We start from the raw sequence: 17,311 nt of genomic DNA on the forward strand, positions 1-17,311 counted from the left end.
CTCACACTAACATACCTTGACACACATACTAGCATACCCAGACAAAAACAACCACTAACACACCCTGATGCTCACGCACTACATTTATACTCACACTAACTCACACTAAGACAAACACTAACACACATAACACAGACACACACTCACACTAACACACCTAGACTCTAAAAATATAAAAATAACACACCCAAACATGCTAATATATCAAGACAATCCCACTAACACTGAGACACACACACTAATATACCCACATTCTCATACTAACACACACAGACACACAAACTAACACAACCAACCCACTTACACTATTATAACTAGATACACTTACACACCCAGACACTTATAGGCTAACACATACACATGGATTGACACACACAGACACACACGATCATACCCAGACAACCACTAATACACCCAGAGACTCACACTAACACCACCAGACACTCACACACATACCCAGAAACACACAAACACAACCACTCACTTAAGTTAAATGTTCTCTGAACATCTGAGAAGAGTACAAACTATCTTCCTTATACTCATAACCTGCATTCTGAAAGAAAGCACCTGTTTTCCCCAACAGTATTCACGTAGGCCACACAGGTCCTTTGTTGATAAACATATTGTTATAAGGCATTAGTATTTATTAGTAAGTCAATACAACACTTTACATTTGGCAACTATAGAGTGAATTCGCTAGCTTGGATCCCACTTTCTTCTTCTGTCTTGTATATTTGAGTTGAGGTTCCTCATTTAATTCAGGAGCATGATGAACTTGCATGTCAAGATTTGTAATTCCCTCAGTGAATACCCCAATATGTAAATTATTGGGCTTGTACAGTACAGTACTAACCAGTAGTAGATAAAATACATCAAAGTAGTATTGATTTATTTTTGTGCTTGATTGTATCTGTTCTAGTAGGCACAATGTCAGCTTGTCTATTATTGCCATACGTGATATTATGTCTAAATACCCAAGAAGATCCAGCTTTGTTACTGTCTAAAACCATCCTTCATATCCTTCATTTGTTTTAAAAAGCACAAAATATACCATATAAAGAAAGAATAGCACATTTAGTAATTTCAAGTTAATTTTGTATTACAAATTGGTAATTACCAACAAGACTGCTTAGTAATGAAAATACTAACTGCACATGATTAAATATTATTAAGTATCCAGATTAACCTGACCAAAAATAACATATTATTATTATGTCTCAGAACTCAGTCATATGATCATGATAAACTTGCCAGACTATGTCTGTTAAACAGAAACCAAATTAATCCACTAGATGACAGGGCTCTTGTGTGTCTAACTGTTTGTGAGGCAGATGAGCCATTGACTAGACTTGTGTATTTGAACTTGTACAAAAATAATTTTTAACAAATTTTGCCTAAATTGTGCATTTGTACAAATCTCCAAAAATGAGAAGGGACCACCAAAAAAAACAAGTTAAAACAAAGTTAACTCTGAATATTCGTTAATATTCGTTTGGTGCTCTTTCAGCAGGGAGAGTGGAAGGGACTGTGTCTAGAAGGGTACAGAATAAGTGATTGATAGAAGAAGCCAAAACAATCGTAGCATGAAGTGAAGGGACTGTTTCAATGATTATGGCTGTGGAGCAGGGCTGGACTGGAAATGAAAAGCAGCCCTGGAAATATTTGGACACTAGCCACAAATATTTGATTTCGTGGTCAAGCTCATTTGCCCACACGCCACACCAGGGGTGTAACTAGAAACATCAGGGCCCCAGTGTGAAAATTGCCCTGACTTTGCAAGCAACATATCCCACAGTGCCACATGTGCCCCCAAACAGCTTGTCTGTGCCATCTGTTCCTAAAACTTGTCTGTGCCATCTTTGTCCCCAAACAGCTTGTCACTGCCACTAAACATCCTACCTTTGCCATCTCTGCCCCTAAACAACCTGTCTGTGCCATTTCTTAGTAAACACTTCACTCATTTATTCCATCGATCATTTAACCTCCTGCACCCCTTTAACACACTGTGTAAGGAAACTTTTCCTCGCACATTGTGCAGGAGCCAAAGCTGTAACCTGTTGCCCTTTTTAGGCGGCCGTCAGGCAGCATAGACATCAGTACGGCCCCAGCGTGGCTTGAATGACCCCTGGACCAGCTTGCCCACTAGAAAATCTCCCGGTTATTCGGTAGGCCAGTCCAGCCCTGTTGTGGAGTCTCTTTTCTTTTGTGTAGACATATAAGCTTACTGATGCCATTTTAACTCAATAGCAGCCAGAAACAGATGAGAGTTAGAAGTGCAGTGTGTCATTTCTGTGTCAATACTGTTACCGAGTTGTGTTTCAGTAACACACCTAACAAAGCCTCATATTTTTGTAAAACACAAAATAAATAAAAAAATATTGTTCACAAATCAGGCAGGCAGGCCACGGCACTGGTCTGGGCATGTGCAGTGTGTTTTGTTCTTGCAATACCATCCATGGGTCGTATTTCAGTAATACATTTATACTACCTGCAAAGGCTATTTTTGTAGCACACAAAATGAATTTGCACCATAAGTAATTATTAATAGCTAAACAGGGCATTGGGAATGGGAATTAATGGGGCAGGTAGCAGCGGCCCTGAAGCTGATCAGGGATGTGACCTAAAATTCTGTCTCACCAATGACAATCCAGTGCCTGGATGTCTCTGTCTACCAGTGCCTGCCCTATGTTCATGTAGATAATAATTACTCAACAATCGGGAATTTCAGACCGATAAAAAATACACTAAAACTCTTAACAATTACACTTGTTAATGTGACATTTCCATAAATTGCAAGGGAGAATACATAATGACATTTACATTTAGTTTTGTTGTATTTTACATGTTACATGTTAAGATATGTTTAAAAAAAGACATTTTTTAGCTTTATATATAAAATATATATATAACACATACATATAAACTTGTTAAAACTAAAAAAAAATGTTTTGTTTCTTCTTTCAAAATTATGGACTTTAAAAATGCACATTACAAGGAGAAAATTGTGTTTATACAGATTTCAATGTGCAATTAAAGCTAATAAGATTGTGTGAAATGCTTTGTATGCAGGAAAATCCACTAAACTAATTACATAAAGGTTTATAGGTGTCTTGCTTGTGATTGGCTGTATGGAGACTCAAACGTTACTTAAATTTTATCCAAAGAATAAAGCTCAACAGATTTGAACTTCTTGAAAACACACAGGTTCTCACTATCTTAAGTGAGCTGAAGAAGAAATCCAAGGCAAGTTCTTCTGAAAATCATATGTGGAGTTGGTTTCTTTGCGTGCCAACATGGATTTTTGTCATGTTTGTAAGCAATCTACAGTTCAATCCCCTGTAAGCTTACAAGCAATGTGTTTTATTTTTCCTTTTTAGAATCTGCTGTGAACGATGGAAGAAATTCTGTTGACTCTCTGCCTGCTGGGTTCAGTCATCGCCTACCCGGTAAGTCTTAATGTCCACAGTTAAAACTTGCCAAAAATATTTTCTGCATGATAACTTATAGTGTAATAAATGGATAGATGCACAAAAGCGCAACAACAATTAGTGGGATTCAACATATTTTTTTATTCCTTAGATGCAACCTCAGGTACCTGGGACACATGGCTTGGCCAGCGTGAGCCTTGAGGTAAATGCCTGAATTTTAACATATGGCAACATTGCTTATCAGGGGTAAATGCTGAGAGGCTGGACACTATTTAATGATAGAGGAACAATGGAGAAGGAAGGCAATCAGTCTAGTGTATATCGAGAAAATGTAACATTATTAAGAGAGGCAAAAATCATAATTTCTAAGAAGTAGAAATTGCACACAACCTTGCAACCTGAAAACACAGAGAAATAGCAACATGTACATTTCAATTATTTTCAATATTTAAACTATATCTTTTTATGTTATCTATTTAAAATCCTTAGAGTATGAGAAACCTCCAAGCAGCTAATCAACTGACAGCACTCCCCCAGGTAATGTAATTGTTTGTGACGTACTTTATTTGGTTATGTATTGTGATAAACACGAAAACATTTTTTACTTTAGACTTTTGGACATATATGTTGATCCTATGTTTTAAAATGTAATATGTCCAGCTTTCAAGGTTTGGATATAATGATCCCTATTCAGTATTATGGCTGCATGGTCTCCTTCCGCCACATTCCTCATATCCATGGCTTCATCAACAGCCACAGCTTCTTGACAATCAGCAGGTAATAGATTATGACCTGTATATATAGACCAAGTGAATGAGATTTTAGTCTTTAAAAACTGAAATCACTTTTTCAACTGTGATTCATTACACATATTTTTACTTACAGTTTATTTTGTTACTCATTCACTGTGCCAATTCTTCTTGCTTAATTTTAGTTTGAATATGCCTTACCTATACATCCTCCACCTTTGCCGGGAGCACAGGCACCACCTCAACCACAGAATCCAACTCAAGATGCTCAGAATGTTCCACAAGAGCCGCCATCTCCTCCTTCCAAAGCAGAACAGCTTCTGCACCAGCCTTTTCTGCCCATGGGTTTTCCAAATCTGCAACAAGCAGACTCTACACTAACTCCTCAAAGAGAGACACCAGCAGATGGTCAAATCCAAACGGTAGCATTGTATATGGTAATCATTGGCGCATTATAAAGATACCATTCTTTAAAAAATTACCTCACCAATAGCATGTTAATGAATTTAGTAACTAGATGTAAACATATTTATCTTTAAAATGTAGCTGTTTTGTATTTTTTATCATTTGGGCATTTGAGCTGGTTCTTGGGCCTTTGTATGTGTACTGATATTTGTAAATTGTTGGTAAGGGCCCAAATCAAAATAGGTATCAACATTATAACACATGCTAAATACTACAACCTGTATCTTAGTTGTTACTCTTAGGGTTTCCGATAAAATACTAACAGCAAAGTAACCAGTTTATGGGCCTGGCTTCAGTCACAATGATCCTCCAGGCCCAAAATAGCAGCCAGCTTCATTGGACATGCAGATATACAAAAGATGTAGCCTATCCCCAATGCACATGTTTCAGCAGATGCATTAGCCTTTTGATAGTGAAATTCGGCTGTTCTTCGCAGGCAATCAAGTGGCCTACATCTGAAAAAGTTTGTTGCAAGATAGAGCCTGTTTACTTCTACTTTGCTGGTTTCTATTTCTAGAATAAATGAAATGTTTTCCTTTTTGGTGAGAAAATCCTACTGTGCATCAAGTCATCAAGCTGTTTTAAGGAACTGATTGCCTCACATCTTTCATAGCTGCATAGTATAGAATAGTAGGTGCTGCCCTACTTAGTCAAACACATAACTGAGGTCTCTAGATGTAAGGTAAAGAAACCTTAGCAGGCTTGTCATTGGATTCTTTCTTTAAGAGGTTTAATCTTGTAAAAACAACACGGACATTTTTAAGAAGCATTTTTAACTTACAAGAGAATAGATCATCAGTGCGTACTTTGCTGTCACATGGCCATTCCCTGAAAAATGTTGAATGAAACAATTATTTCTGAGAAGAATTTTGTCCACAGTACCATGAATGGTTTTTTAATGGTGCATTTAGTTATAGAAGGGTTTAATTGAACACAGTAGGTAACCAGCTATTTTAAATGACTCATAAGACCATGCCAAAGCCACATTTCTTTATTTTATTTTATTTTCCAGTACCAGACAATAATGAACAAATTATTACAACAAGGTGCGGGAGGAGAAACTGTTCCAGACCTAGGAATTCCAGCAGCAGTCCCAGGGGTGCAACAGCAGCAGGTAGACCTCTGTTCAGTAGTTAAGTTTATTAAAAGCAAACATTTACCTATAAGAGTAGGTACCTATATAACATGTATTAATTCATTTATTTTTGTAGCCATACCCTGGCCTGGTCTTTATGCAGTATGGTGGAGGAGCTGGGGTAAGTTATCAGAATGAAATTGTTGTAAGAAGCGTTCTAACAAAAGCAAAGGCCTCCCGTGAGGGCCCACTACAACAGTGTATGAGGACATGAGAGCATTGGATAATAAATCATTTGGATTACCTGCAGCGTATTCACCAACATTTCAATAGTCACAATAGATATCATGGCATTACCCAATAAGTGGGCAGACTATCTCTGTGTATTATCCATCTCTTTTAAAAGGAATCCAACATCAAAGTATTTTTTTTTTTTATAATGCATTACCTTCTTAAGACTCTATTCAGGCTCCATATAACAATATAGAAGTTTTCTCTTTACGGACAAAATTACAAAGCTAAAAAAAAGTTTTGTTGTAGTACATTATTACTGTAATGATATAGGCTTCCACACTCTACTTCTGAGTTATACTCAGCACAATTTACTGCAACAACAATGCTAATTTAATCATAGCACAACACAACTTATTACAGTTCTCCAAAAGGGTGTTTATTGAAACAAAGAACCCTGACTCTTATTAATAGATTAACCAATAACAATGTCTCTCGGGCTGATGTTTTCATACGGCAGAATAATCACTTGCCCAGAGCCAACTTTTTATGGAGCTGAGGGAGGCAAAAGTGTGTAACCATAACCATTAACTTTGTGCATGGATACCATTGTTACACACAGCATTTCTTATATGCTGCCTACAAAGTTGTGACTTACTAATGATAATAACTAAATGGATCTAACACCAGTCATTATCAGGAGGTAAGTATATTCAGGGATAAATCACCTGCATCCATGCAGGGATGTCAGTGATATACTAGTGAAACAAGTACATATTAGGTTGCCTGTGTAATATTATTACAATACAAAGAGCCAGCTCTGGGCTGTGTGAGAATTTGTATATTCATTTGAGATCCCAGAATTGGTGTAGAAACTATAAGATTCAGGGGTGAATCCTCCTAGTTCATTGGTTCGCCTGGAGTAGAGAGTTTATGGTTATAACTTTCTCCTACAGGGACCTCCAGCACGACTTGGGGTAATGAGCTCTGAGGAAATGCAGGTAAGCAGTTTGAAGTTATTATTTGAAATTATTTAGTACAAAACTCCACAGACATAATTAACAGAGGAAATAAATTGTTTCAACGTTTGGCACAAAATTCATAGAGGTACATAAATGTCAATAGCACTGCTATCTATATTTACATTGAAACTACCATTAGGGGAATTTAGGAAACTTAAGGGCCAAATGCAGGGTAGGCTGCCATTGGTAAAGAGCAAGTAGATTTAGTAACATTGCATTACACATTAATTCACATAAAAATCACATAAATGTAATAGAACATTATGGTGTAATCTTTCTACTTTGTTGATTGCAGGGTAGCCATGTTGGGGCTGCACATGCTTTTAAAGCCTTCTATCCAGGAGTTCTAGGAATGGGGCCTGGACTTCCACAGAACCCAGCCCTTCAAGGAGACTTTACAGTAGAAGATGACTCTCCAGCAGCAGGAGGGAAGCCTATGGGTCAGGGAGCTGCTCAGGGCCCAATCGGCAGCCCAACAGCTGTTAGTTTGAATCCACCAGTGCCAGGTTTGGAGGGGAACCCAACAGGACAAGGAGAAGCTATGGTATTCCCTAATATTAATGTACCTAACTCTGCCTTTAGTCCATTAGGTCAAAGTAAATTCTCACCAGATGTCACCCCACCAAATGCAATACAGTTAAACCATGATACAGGTGTAGGCTTCTCACCTTATGGCGATGAAACAATACCCTATGGCTTCCAGAAAGAACCTGCCATGAATATGGAAGTCACCCCTGCAAATAATGCTATTGACACACCAATATTACCAAATGATGTCCATCTGCAAAATCATTATTTCCAGGAACCCTGAATGTGCATAGAGTTTAAGCAAAGCCAAAACTGCTTCTAAGTACTAATTGGTGTTCTCTTTTTACAATTGACATTATATAAGTTAGCTGACATCAAGTTATACATTATTAAAATATGTAGCATAAGCATTTAGTTATCAAGTTGTTTATACCCCACGGTAACTATTATACATTATTCCATCATCATGAGATATTATCACTTTATTCATAAAGTCACTAGCAATGTTGTGAAAACTATTTGTTGGTGATATCAAAAATATAAACACATTGCATTTTTACCATTTATTGATTTAGTTATTTTGGCCCATATACAAACATCAGGGTGGGTTCTAATGACAAGGCTGACGAGCAATCAGTATCTTCTGAATGAGTCCACGAAGATCTTCCATTTTGCTTAGTTGTTTGTAATATGACTTTGGCTGATCATGTTAAAAAATGGTCTAATTATCAGTTGAGAAAGATAGGTGTTTGAAAAAGAAGGTATACAACAATTAACATTGGCCTGATAGGTAAGAAGGCAGCTTCTTGTTCCCCAACATAAAATATTATTTAATACCATGTAGTTTATTGGTAATTTTCAAAATGACCAAGGAGATAAGTTGTATTAGCTATTTATTGAGCTTCATGCATTATATAAATGTGGGTGAGATGTTGTATGTAATTGTGAGAATTCTGTTTTCTATCTATAGATTTCCTTATATATGTGAGAATAACTGTATCTGCTTCTGCATTTAGTTATGTTTGACTTAATAAAAAAGAGTGTTACATAATGTTGAGTTATATTTTTATTCATTGGTTTACATTTTTATGAAATAGACTACTCATCTATAAGTACATACAACATAAGTAATGCAAATATGATTGGGTATTTATACATGACAATGGTTGATTGCTTAGCATATAGCAAATTCCACTATATAAATTCCATGTAACAATTCAAGTTTACACATATAGCCAACCAGAAGACATCGGCACCTGTCACGATCCCCCTTCTGGGGTACAGCCCTGTTACTTAAGCACAACATGGTCCATAGTGCTCCAAATTAAGCCACTCCATCCTAGGTTGCCCTCACTCCAGCTGGGCTAACCTGACTGCTCAACCTACCTATCCTAAAGACAGGGACTCTATGCTACAGGGGAGGTGCTTGACTACTCCATTAATCTATCCCATTGGCATGTAATAGCAAAACATTTGGAGGGGATCTGATCTTGGAACAATGAGCCACCTCCTGTAACACATTTCTTCATCTCAAACCCCTAATCTGGTGACATCTAACCTTTGCCAGGTCCAAACCAAATCCCTATGGACTAACAGTGAGCTCTCTACTCTAGGGTGCATCCTTATAAAGACCTGAAGGCAAAGCATGAGGCAACTATCGCTACCCCTAAGAGTAAACAAGAGACACTTAAGGTCCCTTCCCTCCTTGTCTGCCTTAATTTTCCAAACAATGATTCCCACCTCATGTTTTTCCAGGCAAACACACTTAATTAAATATCCCCAAAACTTACCATATTGGGGCTAACTCCCCAATACAGGATGCCCCAAAAAAACTTTAAACACCTTTACCACCTAAGATACCAAAAATGTGTAGTAAGATCTGTAAAACCAGCCAATAGAATGCCAGTGCAGAAAACGTCCAATTAAAAATGGGCACCGAAGTCCCAGCAGCAACTTCTGAACTAATAAACCACCACAATACCATCACTACCTCCTTCCTACCGGACAGACTCCAAGCCCACGCCAAAAGTTCTTCCCACTGAGACCTCCCATGGCCATAGATAGACCATGTAGTAGAAATCAATACCATGGTGTACAACTCTTCTCCAACTCCTGTGTCCCCTTCAGCATACCAAGACATTTTGAATAATACTTCCACTTTAGGGAAGGCCATTTTCTATTCCAGCATGACTGCACCTCAGTGCACAAAGCAAGGCCCATAAAGACATTGGTTGGATGTGTTTGGTGTGTAACAACTTGACTGGCCTGCACACAGCCCTGACCTCAACTCCAACACCTTTGGGATGAACCTCAACAGAGATTGCAAGCCAGGCCTTCTCGTCCAACATCAAAGCCTGACCTCACAAATGCTGTACTGAATGAATGGGCACAAAAAAACAAAATCTTGTGGAAAGACTTCCCAGAAGAGTGGAAGCTGTTATAGCTACAAAGGAGAGGGGACCAAATACATATTAATGTCTTTAGAATGTATTTAAAATGCAATGTGATAAAAGTCCCTGTTGGTGTAAATATTCAGGTGTCCCAATACATTTGCCCATATAGTGTATCTGCAAGTCAGCAGGCCTGCCAAAATGAAAATCATCTTGATAGCAAACCACTGATGGCAAGAATGTAACTCAGTCGAGAAACAAACTAAAAGTTTCAAAGTAAGAATAAGAAATCAGCAACTGGAATACACATACTAACATAAAACTCTTTTTTCCACTGCCCTCTCAATATCTCACACACACACTTACACTGACATACCAAGACACAAACACATAGTCACATACCCAGACACACACATGGAACTCACTTGCAAAGCCTCGTCCTGAGAACGGGGGCCATAACACAAAGCCACGAGACAATATCCTTATGATCCCATCTAATGCTAGGTTGAATTCCCTTGCATTGCCTAAACTGTCATGCCAAGCCCCTATAAGTTATATTTGTCTCCCCAGTACCATCTATGTAACAAAATAACAATGAACAAATGTCAGGAACAATTTCCCCTATTACACAGTCAATCTGAAGAGGTCCACGAAACCAACTGATACCACTTCATCCTTCTCTTTTTCACTCTCTTTAGAAAAATTGGACTTTTCAAGAGCAAAGACAAACATACACTCTGCCTTACAAATTCTCTCCTGTGTCTCTTTGGAAGCCTTTGTACCACCTGCTTGAGTGAAAGAACCACTAACCTGGCCCTGCTGCATTATTCCCTTCAGGTAACACTCCCACAGAGCTTGTACCCTGCCGTTCTGTACCAACAGCCCGTAAGCAAACTTCCAAACACTCAGCACGGCCTCAAGTTTGAGAATGCAAAAGACTGAGTCTAACCAGACTACTGAATTCTGGCCTCACTATCTCTACCGAACTAGACAGTGTACCCCTAAAACCTCCCACAGGAAATGCAGTAGGACCAACCTGCAACAAGGAGCAAACCCCCTCTCAGTTGCCTACAAATCACTGTGGCGTAGGAGAAATAAGATTGTGAGAGGATGTATTTTGTGCTCATTAAGTTTGGGACAGGATGTTCCTGACTGCCGGAGGGTGTCCACTGCATGGGACACCCCCGTTGTCCATTGTTAGAGAAGCTGAAGAGCTGCAAGGCCTGCTGCATTGAAGAAGAGTTCAAGTCTTGTCTGGGATGGGCGGAATTTAGGGGCCTTCGAAGCCCACTAGGCTGCAGCCTAACTTCAACATCTGGTCTGTGCCATAATTGCTCCCAAACAACTTGTCTGTGGCTTCTTTGCCTTTTGCCCCCCTTCCAACATTTATAAATTACACACACTTACTCATATTCACTAACACACATGTACACATTTATTTTAACACACACTCTATCTCACCCCACTTATACATACATGCTCACACACACACATTACACATCCATGCTCACACACAAACATACAATTACACATCCATGCTCACACACAATTATACATTCATGCTCACACACAAAATTACACATACATACATATATACAAACACATATGCCAGCTCTCGCTTACTTCTCCAGCAGCTTTCTCTCAGGTTGCTTGCACACTATGAAGGCAGCCTTGGTTTCACCGCAGGGACACATGAGGTAACGTAAACCCAGTTACATTCCTGTTTCCCCATGCCAGTTCAACATTGTTTAGAAAGGGTCAGTGCATTCCAGGTTGGACGTGCCCTTTGTAAACAATTTTGAACCGGTACCAAGAAACAGGACCCCTATGGTTAAACCACTGTGGCAGGGCCTGTGGTGTCACTCTTTGCCCTGTGGAGGTCTTGCTGAAGGAATCATCAGATATGGGAGACCTAAGGCCTTAGGAAATAGTTGCATGTGCTCCCAGTAGGCCCTGAAGGCTGGTTGAAAGCTGTAGCTCTCTTGCAGGCTGTCTGCACTGGCAAGGAAGCAGTCTAGCTACACTAAAAGAAATTATAACTGCAACCCTCCACCGAGGTCATGAATGCTGAAAGTGGGTCATGGGAGGTTAGTTCTATGGTGCAGAGGAAACTTGCAATGCATTTAGGATCAGAACTTTACTTGTGGCTCAGACCAATATGATATGCTTGTACAGACTTTTCCTTTGTCTGGCACAATTGAACAAAAAAGTGATATCTTTCTAAGTAGGTCTGTTCAATTATTTAGAATTACCGTATTAGCATTTGAGGACTTAGTTTACTTATTTGGATCTATTTAATAGGCTAGTATAAGTCAAGTCAAAGATTAACTCGGCTAACCAGACACTTCTTCCATGAATGAACCATGAACAGTGACAGATTTTATAACCACCGCACACCCTCAAACTCTCCCTTTAGTGAATAAACCCCAAGGAAACAATGGGTCTTTTTTCTAATCTCAATGCTGCCTCATTGAATGACAATGATGAGAAAAAACTAACCTGTCTCTTTAAAGAATTTAGTTCAGAGGTCTACAAATACCTTTCAGAGCTCTGTCCACCCCCAATAGAAAAACCAGCTCATTCCACATCTGGACAAGATGGAGAAAACAAGATTGTATGCTGGGTAGTTTTGAATTAACTCTTAGGCAGGGGAACAACATTTGGTGATGCTCACTTCATGCCCGGGTGCCACCTTGTCCATGCCCAATTAAATCTAGCTAGCCCCACTCATATACATGACTAGTCCTGTCTCTTGAATTTAGCAACACACCCTAGAAGCTCTAGGTAGCCTACTGTCAGAAGTTCACAAAAATGGCTAGGTGGAGTATAATTTCAGATAAGCAGGGAATTAAATCCCAAAAGGTTCAAACAAATAAAAGCAAAAAACTGAAGGCGGCGCAAAAAGAAAATATTTATTTAGTTTGATCTGGAAAATTGTACAGCACTTCTTAGTCTTGCAAGGAGTATAAGCAGGTGGAGTAACCATCTGGCAAACTGAGTATAAGCCTGGTAGGACTGTGTCTGGCGGTGGCAAGGCTGCATATACACGGATGCGCGCTGGGTGGGTGTAAGAGTGTCTATCCAGCGGGCAGCCACATTTTCATCATTTATTGCCTGCTGGTCTTAAAGTACCATAAGTAATACTATATAATAATGATTGCCATAAACATTATCAGATACTGCTTTCTGGAGCTTTGTATTGGTAAATGGAAAAGGGAGACATTTCTTTGTCTCGCCTCAATTTCCCTTTTTGAATCTAATTCCAAGATTGAGCACCATGCATCTCTTCCTCAGCACTTTTTCCCTTCCAGTTGATGCAAATTCTCTTATTTTTAGGTAAGGAAATTTTGTCCGGCGCAGATTAATACCTATCAATAGACACAGACACTGCAAAAACAAATGGTCTGTCTGCTTTCATGTGTTTACCTACATGATAGCACTCCGAGAGAGGTGAGACATGAAAATTAACATCAAGGGCATAGAGGTCCTTAGTATCAGTAATTAAGATACATGTTTATTTAATGAGCAGTTTAACCTTTGTCTCTGCTTTGAAGTTTTCAAATGTGTGTTTCTCAGTGACTCAGCATCTCGTCCTCATTTAGACAAAATAATTATCTGGTACAGTATGCCGTAGTTCTGTTTGCACTAATTATAGATTTTTTAAAAACATTTACGGGACAGCAAATTCTTAACTTCACCCTAAGAAAGGTGGATACGTATATGTGTCAGTCATCAATGTATATTGAAGAATTGCATTCACTCTTTTCAAAATTATTTTCAATAGACTGAAACAATACCCAAAAGATAAAAACAGAATAGTTTTTGAACAATACTATAGTGACACAAAAATAAAGGAAAAGAATTATATATATATATATATATATATATATATATATATATATATACATACATACACACAATGTAAAAAAATATACAGTAGTACTGTACAATGCAACAAATCCTGCTGCAATATAGTATACGTGACAATAACACAGTCAGCCACAACAACAAAATATACCATTAAGGAATCATACTCGTGCACAGCTGCAAACGTTGTGTAAATGATACAGTGCTCAGCATGTAAAAAAGGTGCTACATTGGAGAAACTGGCCTTAAGCTATATCTCAGAATAAACCTGCACAGAAGCTCAATCAAAAACCATGATGTTCTCTTCATCTAAAAAACCTTTGTTACCACTCTATTTTCATATATAAAGAACACTACTGATATCATTTCTGAGAATCATTATCTTGGGAACCTATATTCCTATGGGTCACAGCAGATGTCAGTTCCCTATATACATGCATTAATCATGAACAAGGCATTCAAGCTCTTTGTTTGACCATCTCCCAATCGGATATGCATCCCAAACGAATTGATTTTATGTGTGAAGCAGACAATTTTATTTTAACACATAACTACTTTTATTTTGATCAACAATTATATCTCCAGATGTGTGGCACCGCCATGGGGACCAAGTTCGCCCCCAGCTATGCTAACCTATTTATGGGGCCCTAGGAGTCTGATGTTTTTGACCCCAGGGCTCACCCTTTGGGGCAAGTTTGGTCCTATGGTGACCCTACATAGATTATGTTATTTTCATACCTGGGAACTCTCCGGTTTGACCCGGAGATTGCCGGGTGAGTGCTGCTCCTCCGGTTCTCCGGGTCAAGACCTGAATCCTCCGGGTCGCGGGGTCTTGACACGCCCCTCTCCCCGCCCATTTTTTCATTTACATGGGGGTGTTACCCCGACGTCAGCGGGAACACTCCCGACCTCAGCGGGACCGCCCCCGATGTCAGCGGGACTGCCCACCGACGTCAGTGGGACCGCCGCTGATGTCAGTGTGCAGTCCTGGCCGCGTCCCGCAAGGGAAGCCTCCAGGTATACATAAATGATGTATGGAAACATAGCATATCAGGTATAGATCAACAGAATCAACACAAAAAACTAGCTTAGCAGATATAGATCAATTGAAAATCACATGTTAACTCAGCATTGAAGGTATAGATCAAATAAACAGACATACAAAGCCTCTATTTATAGGTAAACAATAATAATGTATGGAAACAGAGGGTACCAGATACAGATCAATCACACACCCAGCTTTGCAGGTATAAATCAATTGGAATTCACATATAAACTCAGCATTAAAGGTATAGATAACCCCCTAAATTACAGGCATAGATCACAGGTTGCACACCCCAAAGCAAGCCCTGGTGTTCACACTGCCCACATAGAACCTGATCAGCACCCAGATTACACGCATATTACAGCCCAGCCTGAGCCAACTTTGTCCCCAACTTTGTCCCCTGCTGCCATGGCGCCCTGTGCAGCCGCACAGGTGGCACACCCCTAAGGCCGGCCCTGCTGCCGCCTGCCCTTGACCCCTGGAGTGTGACCTGGATTAAATCTTTCACCAATACCCTTTGAACTGGCTCAGTTTCACCACATAGTGGTGCCCCTTCATTGTCTCCAAGCTTTCTCCTGCATAATGGGTTCCTACTCCTGATACCTAACCAGGGTGTTACACATACAGAGAAATCAGAGTGATTTGGACACCTATTTTACACAGAGTTTAGTTTTTAAGTTTAAGGATAAACATTGCTAAGATGACAGCCTCATTAAGATTGAAAATGACATTGGAGCTCTTGACCGTGCTACTATGTTCCAATCCAAAGCTTCTGGTGATACATTCCCAGTAAAAACATTCATCAATTGCAATACTACTCATGTAGTTTATATGATATCGTGTGGTTGTGGTATTCACTATGTGGGAGAAACCACCAGACCATTAAAAGGTAGAATTTTAGAACACATGGGTCTTATTTTAGCCAAAAAAGTTGATCACCAAGTTCCGTTGCATTTTAATACTCGTCCTAAGGGAGGTCTTCAGAATTTCAAATTTATGGGAATTGAATTCATGAGAATTGAAAAGAGGTGACAGCACTAATAAACTTTTACAAAGAGAAACTTCTTGGATCCACAAAATTTAAATATTTTCCCCTTAGGGCTTTTTATAGTGTTTATAGTGATTATAAGAGCATTTCTAATGTGTTTATTGGTTATCCTATGTTTATTTGTTTTGGCTTTTGGTTATCTCTTAACACTCTACAGTTTTCATTTTCACCCCCAGGCCCATAATTTATAACACCGCACTCACCTCAATCCCCTTCTCTAACCACATCACTAGTTTTAAGTGGTAACGTCTGTCATGTTGAAAGCTTTATATTGTGTCTACTGGACTGGTACAGCTTAACCTATATATATATACATATATATATATAAATCCATATAAAAGTAGTTATATAATTACATGTACATCTTTACGAAAGCAAGCCTAAACTATTACTTAATTACACTTATGCTGATATACAGAGTTCTAAAACGGTTTGATTTGTTCTCCTACCCCTGAAACATACTGTTCTAAGCTAAATTCACTGACTACTAATTACCTATTATAGAAGATTTGCTTTGGAGAGTCTGATTGTAACATATTTGTTATTGTGACGTTCACAACATTGTAATGCCCCGAGTAAGGCTTTTGGGAATGGTGATTGGTCTTGTTCAGTTCAAATAGCACTTCTTAACTGCTGAGGTGGAAATCAGACTAGGGAAGGACATTATACAAGTTTATAGTCATCAACACTTCTGATATCTACTCGAGAAGATAACACAGAAATCTAAGGTAATGTATCATTTTTAACTGTTCTGTTATTATTTTAAGTTGGATTTTTTATAGCCTTAATACAGGTTCAAATCCAAACTTAACATTATATATCTTTTATTTTGTTTCTTATTTATTTTGTTTCTTATATTTTGTTATTATTTGTTTCTTTGTCCATATTGTGTTGTTTTAAAATGTTATCACCAAAATGGGGATACAGCACTGTGTTAGTGTACTAGGCAGTCTTTAGGTGTGTCGGGAATGTCAGCGACTTTTTTTTTTTTTTTTTTTATCTCTCTCACTTTCTGAGGTTTATTCACTTTGTCATGTGAGTTGTGGTTTGAACTCCCTCAATCACTATGCATGGTGAAGGGCCATCCATTTCTCTGCACATAGGGCTGAGCAGCCCCTGCATAATGCATGATTTATTTAATCAGGTGAAGAAATCTTACAAGGTCAAAAAAATAACTCTAATTCATTCAAAAATATGAGGCAAGGAGAAACATCAAAAATTGACTTTACTTTACAGTTGTTTGCATAAGAATTCTATATGGCAGTTTACCACACCTGAAAAACTGATTTTTGTGATTAATATGCAACTTTTTTTTTTAAGGAACAGATAGCCTTTTCTTATCCTTGTACACTGTTTTTGGTGTACAATAGAACAAGAGGATTCTAATATAGTATCAGTTCACCTCACTAACATTTCTTTATTTTTCTTTTTAGATAGAATAAAAAATGTCACGATTAATTGTG

At 38.6% G+C, this 17,311-nt stretch overlaps 1 protein-coding gene across 1 annotated transcript; it reads left to right on the top strand.

The window, feature by feature from the left end:
* Positions 1-3,392: 3,392 nt before the first annotated feature.
* On the top strand, positions 3,393-7,781 carry AMBN (ameloblastin). Its single transcript, XM_053461617.1, has 9 exons — positions 3,393-3,446; positions 3,580-3,630; positions 3,918-3,965; positions 4,089-4,205; positions 4,363-4,614; positions 5,655-5,756; positions 5,854-5,898; positions 6,905-6,949; positions 7,266-7,781. Exons 1-9 carry the CDS (start codon positions 3,393-3,395, stop codon positions 7,779-7,781), a joined length of 1,230 nt encoding a protein of 409 aa, XP_053317592.1.
* The last annotated feature ends 9,530 nt before the right edge of the window (positions 7,782-17,311 follow it).

The sequence above is a fragment of the Spea bombifrons genome, chromosome 1, assembly GCF_027358695.1.
Source record: "Spea bombifrons isolate aSpeBom1 chromosome 1, aSpeBom1.2.pri, whole genome shotgun sequence".
NCBI lineage: Eukaryota > Metazoa > Chordata > Amphibia > Anura > Pelobatidae > Spea > Spea bombifrons.

Coding starts and splice junctions, on each gene's coding strand:
- AMBN (XM_053461617.1), top strand. CDS start 3,393: ATGGAAGAAATTCTGTTGACTCTCTGCCTGCTGGGTTCAGTCATCGCC. Junction 4,615..5,654: donor AAACGGTAGCATTGTATATG/GTAATCATTGGC, acceptor TTTATTTTCCAG/TACCAGACAATAATGAACAA. Junction 5,757..5,853: donor CAGGGGTGCAACAGCAGCAG/GTAGACCTCTGT, acceptor TTATTTTTGTAG/CCATACCCTGGCCTGGTCTT.